This window comes from Brienomyrus brachyistius, chromosome 2, assembly GCF_023856365.1.
Source record: "Brienomyrus brachyistius isolate T26 chromosome 2, BBRACH_0.4, whole genome shotgun sequence".
Classification (NCBI taxonomy): Eukaryota; Metazoa; Chordata; class Actinopteri; order Osteoglossiformes; family Mormyridae; genus Brienomyrus; species Brienomyrus brachyistius.
The window spans coordinates 6560941-6580441 of NC_064534.1; the positions used below are offsets into that span (position 1 = coordinate 6560941).

Sequence of the window (19501 nt, forward strand, 5' to 3'; positions counted from 1 at the left end):
AAGGCAGAGGTAGGAGCGCAAGGCAGAGGTAGGGGCACAAGGCAGAGGCAAAGGCAAAAGGTAGAGATAGGGGCACAAAACAGAGGCAGGTGCACAAGGCAGAGGCAGGGGCACAAGGCAGACACAGGGGCACAAGGCAGAGGCAGGTGCGCAAGGCAGAGGCAGGGGCACAAGGCAGACGCAGGGGCACAAGGCAGACGCAGGGGCACAAGCTCAGCAGCTTGTTGAGAAGTCGGCCTAATGTGCTCCCGTCTGATCTGATCCGGTCTGCTGCCACTCCATAACTCTCCAGCTTAGACAATGAGGCCTGGGTCAGGTCTGGTCCTGTGAGTATCCAGCACGCCAGTCAGAGAAATGGAACTGGGGACGCACAAGAGCAGCACCTTTTTAGAAGGTGACAGTTTCTGGGACGTGAGAGACGTGCATTATGGCACACGGCACCATGATGATAATAGGGCAACATTATAAGGAACCACAAATGCTTGAAATTACACCATTAGCACTGTGATGTCACAAGGCACCACTCACTACCTCAAAGTTGGGGGGGGGGGGGGTTACAAAAATAAACTCAGCCCTATTCAGTCACTAGAACCCATATGAACCCATCCTTTAAATAAAGTGTGTAATCTTTGCATTCTGTCAGAACTGGTGATAAAAAAAAATACATGCAACATCTGAATAAATGAACTCGACGTCAAGGAAGATGCAGTCATCTCTGACACCCGGGTGTATTCAGCACACTTATAGTGCATGGCAGCTTGTCTGTTGTACCTGACCTTTTTCAAATGAAAGTCTGTGTGCACTTAGCAGAGCTCCTAAGCTTGGGGGGGGGTTGTTTTGTACAGCTCTGCAATCGGTTCAGGGGGCCACTTCAATGCTTTTCCCAAAAATGCCTGGGAAACAGCCCCCGAGATGCGGCTAAGGAAGGGCCTTCTGTGCTCAGACAGCTCGTGTACGGAAACATCCAGACTCCAGCCAAAAACGATTATCACGGGGTCAGGAGGCCGGTAAGACGAGCCGTTTTTAAAGCATCGCTCCAGCGGGACGAAGCACAGAGACGGGGAGGAAAGCCAAGCACGAACCGCACGTGCGGAATTCCCTGGCTTTCCAAAAGTCGGAAGCCTGTCCCCCCTGCTAGGGGGTCTTCTCATAAAACCAGGCGGACAGAAATACAGACGGGGACAGCGGGCGGACAGGCGAGGCCATGTAGCGGAATTACATGAGAGGAGTTGTTTACTGTGAGCGGGATCAATCCTCAGAGGTTCTCCTATTCCTGGGCAAGTGCTTCCTTCTTATGTTTTCAGCCTGCCAGTGACCACCCCCCCCCCCGCCAGACCCCAGAGGGACAGGCACTCAAAACTATTCCTTATATTCTGGCAATGCTGGAGGGGAGGGGCAAGTTGGGGGGAGGGGAGGGAAGGGGAGGGGAAAATGGCATTGCTCGCTGACACGGAACGTGATTGACCACATTTATGAACCGTCGTGACCATAAATAATTGAGACGCATCCTGCTGTGCATCTCTGTTCCTGCGTGACGGAGTGTGAGAGGAAACCGTGAAAGGACACGTCGGTGTGGCAAAGGAGCAATGGGCTGAGTGCTGTTTGGGAGTGTCATCTCACCACGAGGTTACGGGTTCAAATCCCAATAGGGGCCAACCGCTCTGCCCTTGAGTGAGTCAGTGAAACATCCTTCAGCTTAAATGGCGTCTACTGCAACCTCAGCTTTGGATAATTAATGTGATATTAATGCGGAATAAACCCCCAAAGGCAAATAATGAAAATATTAAAATAATGAAGACACAAGAATATAGTGAATCAGATGGCAGGGCGCTTGTCTGACTCACTAATGTTTGTATTAAGTTTTCCAGCATCTGCCTGAGATGCTGGACTTTTTCATGTAGGGGGGGTCACATTTCCAAATTAACTAATCTCTTTCCTTTTTCCACCTGTGGAACTCAGGGGCCAGTGATGCTGGGCAGTACAGTCATTTTTGGCAGATATTAAAAGCAGACGTACATCGAACCATGACCCCAGACAACAGAACTCCCAGACACTCTTTATCATATGATAAATCGTATTGCCCACACCCCTGCTATGTTTGGAAGTATGTGCCTAATTTCCACTGCTCTCCTCCTGGGGGCCAGCAATCACGGGCATAACCTTCCAACCGGTGTCCTGGAAGCAGCGTAAGCAAGCAGGAGCTCAGAAGTCTGAGTCTGAGCATTAGTTTCATCCATAAGTCATTTGAGTCCGCAGGGCGCGGGGGGGGGGGGGGGGGGGGGGGTGTTTCCATCTTTATCGCTGACTACAGAGGACATCAACTTTAAGGACACAAGTGCTATGGGGAGTGGGTGGGGCCCACAGAGAGCTCCAGCATTGTGACATCATATCACCATGGTTACCGATGCTGAGGTACCAGGGCTCATGCCATAGGCAGCTACGTCGACAGCCATGGGAAGGAAGTAAAAAAAAACAACGTCTTAAAACATGACCCGTTTTGTAGATTGGGCCCCATGGTCAATTTTACAACCAGAATTCGACTGAAACAAAAGTTCTTTCAGAGCCAAGATCTCCAGACCCAATTTTCGGGCCAGCCGTTCCTGCTCTGAAATCCCCCTGAAAGCGTCGGCCCTCTCCCCGGGGCCCGATCAAGTAACCCCCCCCCCCAATACACGCCAGCCCTCCATTATCCAGTCCCCAGCCCAAATAGATATCGAGCGGTTCGCCCTCCATCTTTTCCTTTCAGTCAGGGGAAATCGGAGAGGCCCCGGTCCCCGCGGCAGCGCCCGCCGCAGACTGCACGGTGTCGCCTTTCCGGCATTAGTGGATTTGGTTACCCGCCACACGCTTTTATTTAGCACCGTTTTCACACGCTAGCCATCCGGAGGGCAGCGTACCCGCCAGCCCTGACTGACAGAGCTGCTCCACACCACTCCGGGGCCTTAAGTTCATTACAGGAGCTTCGGGTTTATGCCTGTGGTGTTTGGAACTGTGAGAGAGAGAGCTGAGTAGGCAGATTAAGGAACATTCATTCATCCATCCATCCATCCATCATGAGTTCAAGCACAGTTCCCCAAGCGGGGCGAGGCAAAATTCCCACATACACCTCCACAAAGCTGGATAAACTGAAAGCACACAGTTTGTTGTGATTTCGTATTATGTACTATAAGCCCCTCCATTGAATTAATATAATTCCCTTCAAAAAATAAAAGAAATTGAGTTCCGGGCACTGCTCACAGGTAGCTTCCCTGCTCAGTCACTCCAGCTCAGATCCTGAAGCACAGGGTTTAATAGAGGGACGAATATCACCTGCCCTCCCCAGACCCCTAGCCTCCCCAGTGTTTCGAGCCACCCCACTATCGCCGTGGTGACTGTCTCAGTGACACGGGGGTGGCCTGTACCAGCACATCCCAGAGCTCGGAAAAAATGCCATCGAGCAACAAAATGCACTATACAGCACACACGGAATGTTCCTCAGGAATGGCAGGGAATGCAACGGCGATGTCTGCCCCGCTCCGCCTGAGAGAAAAGGCGTGTGACTAATTTCCCGGCCCTGGAAATGTCACCTTCCCCGTGTCCATGGCCAGAACTCATTTGTACGACCCGACGGCTGATTCTGCGGGGGGGGGGGGGTGGAGGTGGCACCCTGACTCTTTGCTTACTGCGAGTCACAGTCGAGTCAGAACTGCATGGTCGGCTGGAGAGAGAAGGAACGAGGACAGAGGAGAGTAGGGGAGCAGCTGAAGAGAGAGAGAGAGTTAGAGAGAGAGCAGGAAAAATCACAAATGAAGAAAATTGCAGGAGACTGGGAGAGGATAGAGGGGTGGGGGCATCTCAGCACAGCAGACAAGACGCCACCTACAGAGAGGATTCCTGCCGCAGGCGATTTTCAGAGGAGGGGCATGGTGTAAAGCCGCGGCCTTGTGGCGGACGTCAGACTCGCACCTCCTGGTGCCACACCGCCCCTGCGGATGGCTCTGACTTTCATGATGAGTCGCGTGTGTCCCAGGGCAGCTAGGACGACCTCCATCCTCATTACAGTGCCAGTCTTTCCCGGGATATTTGCGTGTTTGATTTTCTGACACCAGAAAATCACCGGTGTGTGTGTGTGTGTGTGTGTGTGTGTCAGTGTGATCTGTCCCTTCCCGCTCCATGCCAACAGTGTTTTCTGGGTCTCACCCGGTACTGCATTCACAGCCTAATGCATCCATCCTGGCCCCTAAAACTCTCTCTCGCTCCATCCACCCCTACTCCCACCTGCGTGGGGATGCCCGGCTCACTCTCGTTTCAAAGTGCCTAATGATCCCTGAACACATTACAGTAAAACTTAATCAGATGAAAATTTAGTAGTGGGGAAAAAACAAAACAGCAAAATATTTTTTTGTACAAAAGGTATTTGTTTTGTGTCTCCCTGTCCTCATCGTGGAATTTCGCAAAAAGTTGCCCCGCTACGCACACACACACACACACACACACACACACACACGCACACACACACACGCACACGCACACACACACACAGAGCAGCCCCACATGCTCCCAGAGACACAAAGGGACCCGGAGCACCCACCTGAGGTCTCGTCCACACGCTCCTCCACCGTGTGGTCCTTCTGGTGCACCCACTCGCTGTTGCACTTGAAGTAGATCTGCGTGGCGGGTGTGGCCTTGCAGTATAGGTTCACTGGTTTGTTTTTCACGATGTAGGCCTCCTCCGGCTCCATCAGGAAGTGGGGCAGGGGCTCTGGGGGATCCGACGGGAAGGACTCCGGTAATCCTCCTAACCCCAGGAAGTCATCGTCCACTGGGGGAAAAGAATGGGGCAGCAGTGAGCCGGCAGCATGGCTCCACCTTAATTGCTCTCCACCTGGCATTCCGATCATTAAATTACGCAGCTAAAGCCATAGACCACAGAACCGAAGGGGCACCCAGACCAGAACATCATTAAAAATACAGTGATGAACAAACAGGAACACAAGTCACCTATAAATAACGGCAACAGATAATACTTAATTAATAAAAGCATGAATTATATCCATGTGTGATTTTTAGGTGAGGCAAATGATACAGGTGACTCACTGGGAGCTGCGATTTGATATGTACCAATCAGGTGTATTTGTATACTGCATTTTTATTGTTACGTCATTGGCAGCATTAGCCGAATCTCAAGATGCACAGCGAGGCAAAAATGGGCATCGTGAAGTGAGCAGACTTCGGAAATTTAGGGGAAAAATGAAGATGGAGAAGGTTATATCTGAGTTTGTGTGACTTTATGCCCCCCCATCCCCACCATATGTGTTCAGCAGGCCACAGCCAATGTCATCCCGCTAACCCCACTTCACCAGGTACAGTTGTCCCAGTCTTGGATTTAGGCCCACAGCCCTGCACATGGGCATTTCGGAGCGCCTGCCTGTCACTGGTCCCCTCTGTGTTTCCATTCCCCCTGCCCCGCACCGCCGTTCCAGGACCTCTTCCTCACACACCGGGACCCTCTGTGCTCCCATTCCACCCCATCCCACTCTCCTGTTCCCAAACCTGTCAGCATACCTCCCACGCTCCGTAATCACGCTTACGGAATAAATGAAGCACCATCCCAGCACGGGAGTGTGAGCTGAAGTGGGATAAATGTGGGATGCGTAGGAATATACTGACCCAGAATCCTATCAAAAGATCGCTTAGACGCAGCTGTCGGGCCCCCAGCGCGTCCTGCCCGTCGCCCAGCCACTGACAGGGGAACTCTCTGGCCTGCCCTGACAGGTCAAAGGTTGTGGCAGTGGGACCGGCCTGCAGCCTTTATTTAGAATTTAAGCAGTTTACCCAGCTGGAAGCTCGGTGACGGCATTAAGCAGGCAAGCTGAAAATCAGCCCAGTGGCTCCATTAGTCTGAGTGCTGGCAGCTTCACCGCTTATTCACGTGTGGAATCATGGGATGCAATTTCACATGAGCCTGAGGAGTCTGGGACCATTCGCAGGTTTGAGGGGGCGCCTGCTGTTGGACTGTCAGACAAACCCAGCCACCCTCCCTGGCCTCCACCCTCTTGGTTGAACTGCTTCATTTGACTGGTATGTCAAATCCAAACACCACCCCCCAAACCTAGCATTCAGAAAGCTTATCAGTGCAGCCGGCGTGTCGGCCGATGGAGTCTTATCAGCTCTGGGGATCAGCAGCTGTGAGTGGGGAAAAGTGCCCCCCCCCCTCGCCCCCACCCGCACCCCGCATACAGAAACTCGCACACAAACACACGGTGTGTGTGGGCAGACGTGGTCACCCCGACACCAAGCACCACTCCTTTTCTCCTACATCACACTGAGCTGCATGTTTACCTGCATGTTTAGCTGGTACCTTTAATGTACCCAAACCTCTGACCCCCAAATTCAGGTCCAAGACAACCAATTTATTGCATATGCACATACCGATAAACAGACAATTTTGCAGTATTTCATGTCATTTCACAGTGAAACACACACACTCACACACACACACTCGATCCCCGTGTGACTGGAGAGGTCCCTCTGGCAGCTAACACTACCACGATGTGACAAAGTTATGAATTATAGCACAATGGGGTTCATTTCACTGGCTCGTTGAGTCCATCTCCACCCTCTCGCAGGTATACTGATGCAGATTGATACGCACATTACCATCAGTCTGTTTCTGTGATTCACCATGACCCTGTACTGGAGAAGCGGATCGGAAGATGGAAGAAGGAATGGATGGATTGAAGGATAGATAGATGCTTCCTTAATTTCTCTACTCAAGACCGTATCATTTTCATTTATCACTTGTCACTCCTAAGCTGATGCACATGTACAGATCCTTATACGCTTCATTCGGTTTCAAGCAAGCTGCCTTGTGGTATAAGCAACGTGAACACAACTGCCGTTATGACACCATTCTGCACTGGTATCGACATTGATAGACACTGCCTGAAGGGGGCAGTAAAGAGCCCATTTTAAAACGTTAGCCTGCGTTACAGCTTTGTGGCCACGTTCCAGAGAGAGGTCTGTGATTTGCACAGAGATGCACTGCAGCTGCATTTGATACCTCCACCTCTCCACCAAACACACCAGGAATTCCACAGCCCAGGTTCCTGACCCTATGCACCACTCAGGAAATTCATTAGAGGGGCATTAGCTATGGAAGCCCCCCGACCCCCAGCATACACACACAGTTCCCCCATTTATCACTCATAAATCCCCACCCACCATAGCACGGCAGCGTGAAGGGAGCGGAAAAAAAACTGACCAAGATCCAACTGGGACAAGGACAGGGACAGAGGAGAGGAGTAAGGGGGTTTTGTCAAAAAGAGAGGTCTGAATAGAGACGTGGGGGGTACAGAAAGCGGAGGGGGGCAGAGAGGACTAGAGCCAAGGAAAAAAGAACGATAGAACATGGAAAAGAGGAAAGTGAGAAAAGGGAATCAAGGATGGGAGACAGAGAGTAGCAGAGAAAAAAGTGCTGAGAAAAGAGATACAGGGAGAGTATATGGGAATGAGAGAGAGAAAAAGGAGGAAAAAGAAGGGGCAGAATGGAGAGGGAGGCATCTGATCCACTGAGGGTGAGCCCCCTGACAACACACACCTGCTGCATAAACACACACGTGCGCATGTGCTTACACAGAGAAACACACACATCTCACTTTAGACCGACCCTGTCATCGTCATCATCACCATCATCATCACCATCATGACCCCCTGACTGAGGTATATCCTCACAGCGCATCTGCATGCAGGTCCAGCAAGAGTATCTCATGTCTAAAGGTTAAACTAATACTGAGAAAGAATATTGGCTCAAAGCTGGAGACATTCTCCACAGTTACACTCAAAATAAAGTAATAAGCGGCGAATAAAACACATGCTTGTGTGAAATGAGCGGGTCCGTCTCTCCCCACACAAACACTTAAAATGTCAAGTGGCTGAAATGGAAAAATAAAAGCAGACCCGGAATCAAACAAACGCAGAAGCTGCAGGTCAGAGCAAAGAACGGGGCATCAAGAGCCGTTCCACCCCACGGACTCTCAAAAATAAGCCGGAACCCCGGGACACATATCGGAGTGTAAAAGTAATAATAATGAATGTGTTTGTCTTCATCTCTTGCATCTAGCTTGGAGCTGTGCAACAGGGTTCCTGCAGGGTGCCGTTTGAAGGCTTCTGTCAGCACGCCATCTTCAAACGGAGCCCTCGCACCTTCAAACAGTGCTTGGTTCATTACCCAGTCACCTGTGCGACAAGTGGGTGTGAAGATCCGAATCAAAACAGTCTGCCTTGCTCAGTAAGGCTGTGATCACATGGTACAGCCAGAGAGAGAGGTGTGAACAGTCACCTAGGCAACATCTTAACTAAAGAGAAGGAACCCACTCACTCTTCCACAGCACGTTTCTCAAATGAGAAGCCACTGAGGAACTGCGTTAACCTGGGACAAAAATATCAGGCCGAGATCCATTAAGAGCCATTTCCTTGAACACTCAGGAGAGTCCTTCAACATCTACCTTTGGAAGGCAAGTATTCTCCCTTGGGGCAGTGTGAGGCTCAGCAGAATGGTGCAATCTGAGTCCACCTTACATGCTCTATTTTCTGGAAGTTTCCGGAAAATGTGGCTACAGAGGTATAATTGAGGTTGTGCCACAAAGTGAACCAACTGCATGGAAGGAGCCAGGGCGGTGGTGGCAGGATTGGTGGCACACAGCCTGGGCGAGATGAAGCCTGCGGCCGAGAGTGGATTCTAGAGCCGGCCCTCCGATGTTGATTAAACGCCGGCAGTAAGTGAATGGCATATTGATCGGGCGACGCGGCTTTAAATAGCTCGCCGATCCAGGCCACCGATAAATCAGCCCGAAAGTAGCTAACACAGGAGGACGCCTCTCGGTGCGTAAATCACAGGGAGTTCAACGCGCACTTAGGGCGATAAAAGATGGCAAGGAAAGGAGGAAGGGACACCAGGCCACGTTCAGCGAGGAGGGCAGGAGCTGGGGGCTTGACCACACCAGCCCAGAGTGAGTTAGGGGAGACGTGTGGGAAGATGCTGAGTGCAGTCGGGGTACAGACAAAGTGGGGTCCTCTGCTCCACTAAGCAGATAACGCTGCTGGCCGTAGACTCCCCCTTTGTGGCTGAGCGACACCCCCGACTAGGCAGGAAGTAACACCGGCAAGGAATGCAGTTATTATTTTTCAGGGGGGGGTGATAACAGCTGGCGCACGGCCCGGCCTTTCCAACCCGCTCCAGAGATAAGCTCCACTGTGTCAGTGTGTAACCAGATTTATCTTCCCCAGGAAAAAAAAAGCACATCAGCCGTGTAGCTGGTCCATCAGGCGTGATGAAAGGAGGGCCAGCACTAGCATCACATCCTCCCTCTTTTTATATTTCTCTGGTCTGCTTGCAGGCGGGGAGGAATTTGCTGACGATCTGCGGGGCGCGGGTAAAGACGTGAGGGGCACAGAGCAGAAAGGACTCCCCGCCATTATCGGTTAGAGGGACCAAACACACGCCGGCAGATGCTGCAAGGCATTTATTTTGAAGTTGTTCAAAGTGCATGGAGCAAAGAGCTGATCCACTGGCTCCGCTCGGTCTGTGGTTATCTCCAAGAGTTAACTCCGGGTTAACTCAGCAGGGAAGCCGGTCTTTCTTCTCCAGAAAGCTCAGCCGGCGGACCAGAGAGGCCAGAGGTCAGAGCCACAGTATCAGCACATGCTGACATTTTCTGAGAGGAAGGTGAGCTGGCTGCCCGGCGAGCTGGCCGCCCGGCGATCTGCCAGCGGCTTGCCATCACACGGCATGTCACCTTCAGGGAGTGTGACATCACGCTGGGCGAGATCCGAGATAGCAAACTTCCCACCGACCCCGAGTTTGGTGCCTGGAGGGGGGGACAGAGTGCCAAACACGATAAACGCAAAGGATGGCGGGGGCTTGTCTTTTAACATCTGACAGTCTGTGTCAATTTACATCTCAAACTCAGGACTGAGGCCTACGCTGTCGGAACAAGAGCATCCTCACCAGCACGAGCCGTGCCGCATCGGAAAATGCCGGCAGCCCTGCTCACCAGCAGAAAACGTGGATGAAGACATTTCAGCTCATTAGCTACAAAGGCAGATGCTGACAAAAATGGAAACACATATAAACATCCACATCTGTTCCATAAAAAGGTCACCAGACGGCATGGAAACTCTTATCTGGAACCCTGATAAGAACAAATGACCTGTTAATGTTTTCTCCTCCTCAGTTCACATACTATGTTGTACTTGGAAACTTTTCAGCTCGCGACATATCGGATGATTGCTAGAGCTTCAGAAAAAGGCTCGTTTTCCACTCAAAGCAGAACATCCTCTGGTTCATGGCTGAGTGTCCCAGGCGTACAAACAAACGCACTTGGCCCATGAGAGAAACAGATACCGGGATTAATCACATTCAGCTAGGCTAAAGTTAGCATGATTCCGGTTCCTGTGGTAGCGTATGAGAGTGATAGGCTGGGCTTTTTGTGGTGGAGAATGAGCACACAGCGCAGAGTGCAAACCCAGCTGGATCAATGTCGGACGGTGAGTACAGAGTAGGTAATGGAATGGCCCCTGGGTGCGTTCATATTCACTTCAAGAGGCAATGAACTCAGGACGCAGTATTCTGGGGGACGTTGGGCAGGCTAACATTGCACAAGCTAACACTGCAAATCTAAATGAGGGCTAAATGTTAGCACTCATATCTATATATAGAAGCATTAGCAATACATCTATATGAGGCTAAATGTTAAAGCCCTTATATCTACACACCTATATGATGAAGCTAAATAAGCTAAATGCTAAAGCTCATATCTATATTCTAATGCTAATAAGGAAATTATTCAGACTTTAATAAAGAAATGTATGCATTAATAAATATGCTGCGTAATGTAACAATAAATAAATGACATGCAAAAATGTTTATTTCTTCCAGTTTTTATTTAATTCTTAAACTATTTCTTACTGGTTTAATGAATTTATTATTCATTTCAATAACGCCATATGCAAACCATCACTTTCGTTTATCAAAGTTTTGAGGGAGGGCTCTAGTGAAAATCCTTTTTGATTGGAGGATAATTTTTACCCGATTGGCTAATCCTAGCTAATCCAACATGGCCATACTGGATATACAGTAGTAAACCAGCATCTATTCTAGGGATTCAGTTATCTGCAGTTTTCCACGGTCCTAAATAAAAATTGTAAAATATGCAACAGCAATTTCATGTCATTATCATTTATTTATAAGCACATTAGACAGTATATTTTTTAATGCATACATTTACTTATTTAACGAAGTCCAAATAATCAGTCCATAAGCTAAATGCTAAAGTGTTTATATCTATACATCAATATGAAGCTAAATACTAAAGCTTAGCACTAGCTACCCTTTGTGAGACATACTTGCAGACGTGCACACGCTCACACACACAGAAGCACAGAAACACACACGCACAGGCAGAGTCAGGCGTAATGAACATATGATCTCGGCGCGGCAGATCGCTATTGACCGCTTCCATTAGATACTCAGTGACCCCCTTCCTTCTCAGGCCACCTTCTGTCGAAGAGTGCTAAACACTCTCATAATTCATCCAGAACCTTCCTTGTACAAAGACGACAGGGGACATGCTTTATTTACACCAAAATTAGAGTGCTGAAGGCTACATTACCCTCACAAAGTCCGTTAGATCACTGTCAACCAGCGGCAGACCCCATTACAGATGCCCGTTATCTGGGACAGGATTAGAGTAAGACAAATTGAATCAATAAATATTGCAAAATAAAATTCAAATTTGAAAAAAACTCCTCATATTGTAATTTCGACAAGCCAATCAATTTGGAGTGATGTAATCGCTTGGGAATCAAACCCTCCTCGCTACTCCAGCCTGGGTGGAGACACAAAAGCAGAGACAAGAAACGTCCTTCATAAAAGTCCTGTGCTTCCCTGCAGCCGTCTTTCTCAGAAGGAGAGTGACAGGTGTGGTAGTTTGCCTATCCAGCATCTCCCAGCTGTGGCAAGGCTTCAACTGGAAGTTGACCAAGATCTGGTGGAGCATCTGTAGCCATCTCCAGCTTTGGTCTCGGCCGGGAGGTGACGCAGGTGTCCGAGGCCCACAGATACCCATCCTGCCTATGTGGACGGTAGGACCTTGCCGCTCTGGCAAAAGCCAAGTTGAGAAGGCAGGTCCATCGTTCTGCTGCCAGATCCTTCCACCATCCCGCACTAGTGCTCTGAGCCTGACTCTCCATGCATCCTGGCAGATAAGCAGAGCCACTGGTGCCAACCCACAGCCCTCCTCTCTGCTCCCAGCCTGCCTGGCCTGACTCCAGAATACTAGTCCTTGCAGGAGGTGCCAGGGTGGTTGTTGTTCAGATGATTAACTCACTTAATAACATGGATTAGAAGGAGAGACTGGAAAAATTGGCCTTGGGTGACTGCGAGTCCCTGTGAGCCAGGCTGGGCCTGTGGCCCCACCCAGCTACTGTACCGATTTCAGGAGAGGCTGTTAATGGACACCAAGGCACTGCAAAGATAACAAGACCACAGAGCCTCCTCTGTACTGCAGAAGAGCTTCTGCCGCAGTTATCTCAAGTACCAAGGAAGCTCCACCAACACTGGATGCTGGCTGACCCTGCACTGTGACCCGAAGCTTGCTCTAAAGTGGAAATGTGTGTGTGTCTCATAGAGAATAAGATAGAGTAGATGAAAATATAATTTCTCCAAGGGGATGAAATATCACTGTTCTGTTCTATTCTATTCTATTCTGTGCTCATGTGTCCAGTCTTAACAAGATGCAACAAGAGCAGGTGATTCCTCACATCAGGACCCAAGGCTGACTTCTCCAGGGGCCTCCAGACAGCCCCCTCTAAGAATATGATGCACAGAATCTGCGCAAAGCTATCAGCTGCTCCTACCACATGGGAGAATGTTCAAGAGAAGATTTCTTTATCTTTCTGCATCTTTATTTTTTAAATGTGGTTGCGTATATATTATTTCCAATTATGTTTTAATGTTATGAAACAAAAAAAGAACGCTGGACCCAGGAAAAATTACAAAATGATAAGGAATGATAAAAATATCCCCCCGCGCCCCCGCTCCCCATCCTCTCAGGATGAATCGGTGGTGCATGATGGGAAAGTTGAGACTTCATCAGTGGTGATGCGGTAGAGGATCTCAGGTAGTCCGGGGATTCCCTAGAGGGCTTCTGCCAGGACATCTCCTTATTAAAGTACCCAGTAAGTATCTGGAGAATGGGAATGCAGGTGAGCTAGGACAGGAAACTGGTGTGGTGTGGGGTAGGGGTGGGGGGTTCAAGAGCTGGGTGGGGGACCAAAGTTAGAGACGGGGTGGCGAGAGCTGGGGATAAGGATAGATTTCAGGGCCATTTCCAAAGGTCTAATTAGAAAGTTATATAAGGCAAATGAGAACAAGACCCCAGTGGTGCTGCCCGTGATCTCTGCCGAAAGCTGGACTAATGAAGTCGGCAGCAGCACAGCGATTTGGCCCCTCGGCCGCTGAAGTGTGTCTCCTCTCTGGCCCACCGGCCTCCCAAATTGTGTCCTGGTCAGCTCCCGGGGCTCGTCGCAGTCCAAAGGGCAGCAGAGTGAAGCCAAACGGGTTTCAAAGGGGACAGCTTGTGCTTCGTGCTGACTGTGGACCAAAAAGCAAATCAAAAATCTGACAGGAGGATGGGGAATGAGCCCGTGACCCCTCACTGTGCCCAGCGGGTCCAAGGAGTGCCAAAATGCAGCTAATTGGAGATGCACCACCATGCTGACTCCACTGTATCATTACTGAGTCTTAAAGCTGCTTAATTACCAAGAGAGAGTGCAAGAGTTTGCGCGCGTGTTTGTCTGGGAGCTGACAAACAAAGACAAGCAAAGATTAATGAAGAACATCTGTCAGATACCTAGAGTTTGATATAGCTTCCTGTCTGTAAACAAAATATGGGCATCCCCAGAAACACACACACACATACAGAAACACAGTGATATAAGAGTGAGTCCTGATAACCAATTTCTGAGGACCCTGGGATTCTGGGTCGTGAACGGTACACCTGGTACCTGCAAGGAAGGTCTAACGGTCACAGCTGTCACTGGGCACACAGTCAAATGGCTGAGGGTAGGACGGCTCCTTCTGCTTCAGCAGGCTGCCAGGACAGTTCCTGTGAGTCAGTCTTAGCACACTTAGACCCACTGACATAAGCTTCTAAGCCCCTTTGTTAATCATCGTTTAAACAGAAGATCATGCCATCCATGTATAAAAAAACATGCCCTGGGTCTCTCCTCCATAGCAATCACAACATGACAAGGACTGACAGCATTTTTCTGCAGAGAAAAATAATAATTTGAGTTAAAACAAAAGCATAACTGCGACATTAATGCTGCATTAGGTTTCATGTAGCTGGCGTCATTGCTCAAATCTTCCACTGTATGATTCTATCTACAGCCCCAGCAGATCGACGTTTAAGCCTAATTTGTGAATCAGTGGAGGGCCAAGTATAAGAGAAAACAAACCATCCCCAAAACCACACAGGGAACTGGGCGGGATGGACCTAAGCAATTAGGTGGGATAGAGATGAAAGAAGGACCAAGTCCTTTTCTGCTCCCTCACAATTGGCTGGGTAAGGAGGCTCCCCTCTGCGGGGCGTGTGGGAGGTGTTTTATCCCACTCCGTTACCCCATCCGCTCTGAGTCAAGCACTGCGGCTCTTACAACTAGCCAGGCCTCATCCTACTCACCCACCCCAGAACGCAGACTAACATCCCGCTAGCTCCTCAGTAGGCCTCTCCGCCTCTGTCCTACTTCAAGCGATGATGAGGGGGACGCCGTCAAGCTTACCTGCCCCAATTTCTCCCACTGCCCTCTCCTGCCTCCCCCGAATTTAAATTGGACCTCGAATCTCTCCTGGGTCGACAGAAAAATCACTCAAATTAAATGAACCCATCAGTCAAAGCGCAGTGTCCCATCAGTGCCAGAGGACATTTTTAGAGAAGATTTTAAAAGGCCAGAAAAATCCAGAGCTGATTAGCAAAAGAAGAAAAAGTAAAATGAATCCCCAGGAAATGACAGTTTTGGGAGAATTCCTAGAAATAATACTAAATAAACTGAAGACTTAAAGGATTTGCAATGAGCAAAAATTTGTTAACTGGTTAATCAGCCTGGCAGGTTATTAGACCATGGGGGCGACTCCCTCCTTCCATAAAATCAGATAGTTCAGTCTTGACACATGATTGCCAAGTGTTTGATGGGTGATATGGGGGCAGATTCTTGTTGGGCGGGATGTGGGAAGGAAAATATACAGTGGCAGTACGAACGATACTTTTGTGGGGGTGTTTAAGAAGTTGGCCCACCTTTTCTGAGAGATAATCCGCACGGTTTATCCCACGCCGTGCGAATATGCGTGTCCCGGCAATGTGCTCCAAGCAGATTCACGCTCTACGTTCCTTTCAGTAGAAGGATTTATGCGAAGCGACTTTATTTCTTACACCACACTTTGTTTGCTCCTGTACATCTGCACTATTTTAGTGAAGAAATTTCATCTTAAGCACTTTGCTCAAGGGTACAATTTCAAATCTGATCCCCTGGATTTAAAGAGAAAAAATTAGGTCACAAGCAGGTTCCTAAATGTTTATATCAATATACCTTGGAGGAGGTACAGAGACAAAAAGGTAGCAGCTATCTCTGTTTACCTAAAAGAAGTACTTTATGGAAAGTGCACAAAGATCTCAGCTGGATCTCTGTGAGGTGAGGGAAAGGCTCATTCTATCTGTAGTCCTGGTGTCCTAGGTAACTTCCAAATGAGATTACGAGAAGATACAGACAGTTCAACCTACTGACCTCCACTAGTCACATACCTTCTGTCGAAAACCTCAATTATGGCACCATCCGCCAGTGATTCAGACAGTGGACGCAGACAATGAGGCACACAGAGCTTCCCGTAATGCATTCACACAGTTGCTCTGGGCAGTAACATTTCCCCCTGAGCTTTGATACAGGAATCTAGAGAGCAAGGCCTCATAATAAAAGACACAGCGGGTTCTAAGTCCCCCTCCTGTGCCGAACCGAGCCAAACCAGACAGAGCCGTCTGGCGGAACCAGTTTTCCTGTTAGTTCTGCGCTCTCAGTGGAACCCCGGGTCTCAGAACGTAAGGCAGGACGCTAATCCCGTTCCTTTTGATCCGACCTAAAACACGGCATTGTCTATTAACTCCGAGAAGTGGTTCAGAGCCTGCGTGAGACACCCTCTCTCTATTCTTCTCAAAATTCACAATTCATTCACACCAGCCTTTCAACAAAAAAAAGTAAATAAATAAATAAAAAATCAGTTGGACTACAGATTAAAAATAGCTGGGGTATAAAATGTGACTTTTAAATGCAAAAAAAAAACGTAACTTTTTCAGATCAAATTTTAATCAGAACCTCAGAGGACGGGGATGCAGAAAGGCATACAAAAAAAACAGCACTTAAAAGTAAAGAATTACTTTACATTATCATTATTATCATTATTATTATTATTACAGATGCTAATATGACCTGGTAGCACCGGGGCCTTTTATGGGATGACACCCCTGCACACCTTTGATAATCCGCATTGCTTGTGTTGAAATATAAAAGGTAATGGCAAAAACAAAAGAAAGGGACCGCAGAGCATAGCTGTGTGAAGGTAGCACCCTATGCTACAGACCTCATATGTCTAGGTTCTCAGTAAAAACCCATTTGCTGGCCACATCATAAAACGTTCTTCCTTAGTCTGTTATTGGACTGTTCTGTCCCTCTGACATGTGCTTTTAAGGAGAAGACGGTTCTTATACACAGATTAATACTCAATTTCATGCAGAATGGAGCAGGACGACATTTAGCCAGGAAACAGCAGCAGCCAATTATAACCAGCTGAAAGATGCAGGAAAAATAAATCATTAAAATAATAACAATGTGTCTGTCCCCTCTGCCACCGCAGTGTCACACACAAACCGGCCTATGAGGAACCAGAAGAAGGACCTGGATGGGTGGGGGGGTCTAATGCTTCTGCGCTGAGGTCATACAGACACACCGACAGAAAATGAATTCATTAAATATGAATGAAACCTGCTGGGGTGGGGGAGCGGGAATGGTGCGGGGGGTGCGGAGGGCTGAGAAGTTGGCCTGAGCTCTCAAGACACATGGGGACTCAAGGACACACAGCCTCCACCTCCCGGGGGAAGACAAGAAATCACTTATAGACTGAGGTTCACGTCACCCGATGCCCCAAACACCAGGCCGACACAGCACTCAGTGCCTGATAGACACAGCAGACACACCCAGGTAAACACAGCAGACATACACTAGATAAATAAACACAGCAGACACACCCAGGTAAACAAATCAGACACACACAGGTAAACAAATCAGACACACCCAGGTAAACACAGCACACACAGCCAGGTAAACATGGCACGCACACACACACACACACAAGCACACACGCTTACAGTATGAGGCATCGGGGTAGGAATGTCTCTCAGGCCAGGGCTGCAGATGCCTCTCCTCACAGACTACGTTACACTGAAGAAAGTTTAGCAGTCACTCATCCTGTCAGCAGAGCACTTTTGGGCCGACCTGCATACTTTCCTGTGCCGGCGGACTGTGCATCGTCCGGCCTGATGCTCCGGGTTAAATATAGAGCCCCCAGGGCAAGATAATGGACTCCCAGCCCGACCTTATTAAACTCATATCAGATGGAACACTGCCTCTCTCCCTTTCGTCTGCCCATCTCCGTTCTTGCCGACATAAAGACAGCACCTCCCTCAACAGAGCTGAGGACCACTTCCAACCCCTGCCAGCCCCCCCCCACCCCCCCCGCACACACACACATCTGTCACAATCCTGCCCCCACCCCGCCCGCCAATCTCGACACCCTCGTTTATCCTACTGGACGACCAGTAATTATTTTCACTAACTGCATCCTGAACAAATTCTTTTAACAAAATGTTTTTTTAGCTCTTTGGTTTAGCCAGTGGGGGGAAATTAGCAGGTGGGAACGTAAAGCAGAGTCATGTGATGGAGGCAGGAGGGAGTACTGGGGACATTGGGGGACGGGGACTGGAGACAGGATTTATGTACTGGTGGCCACGAATTAAAGCTAGTATGAGGATCTGAGTCACTGACAGGCTACAACTACGGCCTACAAATGAGGTCTGGATCAGGCATGAGGATCTAGAGAGAGTAGGAGGAAATCTTAATCTCTGAGAAAATGGAGAATTGGTGAACCCGTCCCTGGACCCTTCTTGGGACTCTCAACCATTACAACCCCCCAAGGACTTGAACCTACAAGCACTAGATATCAATCCTAGGCAGGTTCCCACTAGCTTACACTAGCGAAACTGGACTGCAAATCCACCTCCATCAGATTTAGGGGCTCCCAAGGGTCTGGTGGGGGCAGGCAGGCTCGGTTCCTCAGCACCAGGCTGGAAGGCAGCAGTTGCTGAAAGCGTAGGAAGATTCTCGTTGAGCAGATAAGAAAGCACTATATCAACAGGCTGAGTCGGAGGAGAAACTGGGGATTAGCTTCCCCGTCCTAATCTGCAGAGAACATTCCAGTACTCTCGACGGACCAAACATTATCATCGTAATTAATTTTCAAAGCACTTTCCTCCAAAGCTGCTCTTATAAGCCGACACTTTCACCCAGATTATATCCCCGGATATTTAATTAAGCTGTTCTGGTTAAGCACCACACTCGAGAGTACAACGGCAGATCCTTTGATGGGGAGGGCAGGGCTCTGGGTCACGAGTGGCTTTGGGTCACACCCAATTTTGCTTAGCCCCGCCCTGTCAGAGACACACCCAGAGGTGGAAATTTCAAGTCCAGAAAGTACAAATTCAGACCAAGATTTTGTTTCAACTAACCAGATGAGTACTCTGTGACTGTAACTCTTTATGCTCAACTGGTTGGTTGAAAGTAAATCATGGTCTGGATTTTTATTTTGTGGACCTGAAATTGCCACCTCTGGACACTCCCTTCCAAACACAGTGGGTGAGGAGGCGTCTAATGAGCCATTCTTTACTGCCAGCCTCTACGCTCGCCCCAGCAGAACAGCACATGCCGGAAGGGGAGCTACAAGCACACTCAGGGGGCTCTTGCTCTCCCCCGAGCAATTAAGCTCTTCCCTCTGATCTTCCTTCTGATCTGTATAAAAACGCTTGCCGGAGTGCTAACTGGTTAGCTAACTTCCTTTAAGTACACTGCTAGTTTCCAGGCTAGCTTGAACAGTATTGTGCTCAAGTTACTTCCAGTGGCAGTGTTTACCCCCCACTCAAACCCAGAGTATGGGCCCCCTGAGCTTTGGAGGCCCTCTGTTGGCCACAAATGGTCACTACAGTTGGGGGGGGGGGGGTGGGGGTGGATGGAGGGCTCAAAAGTGACCCGATTACAACAAACCCATCCCTGGTTACTAACCACCAGGACGAGAAATAGAGATGACAAGTATCCCAGTCTTCTGCGAAAATGGTCATTGAACAGTTATGGCACCAGCGGCACC

At 49.1% G+C, this 19501-nt stretch overlaps 1 protein-coding gene across 1 annotated transcript in view; it reads right to left on the bottom strand.

Moving 5' to 3' along the window:
- Positions 1 to 19501, bottom strand: part of unc5ca (unc-5 netrin receptor Ca) — a 115763-nt gene that overhangs the window by 55015 nt on the left and 41247 nt on the right. The window contains 1 exon segment of the mRNA XM_048984024.1: positions 4571 to 4801. Within this exon segment, the coding sequence (XP_048839981.1) occupies positions 4571 to 4801 (231 nt within the window).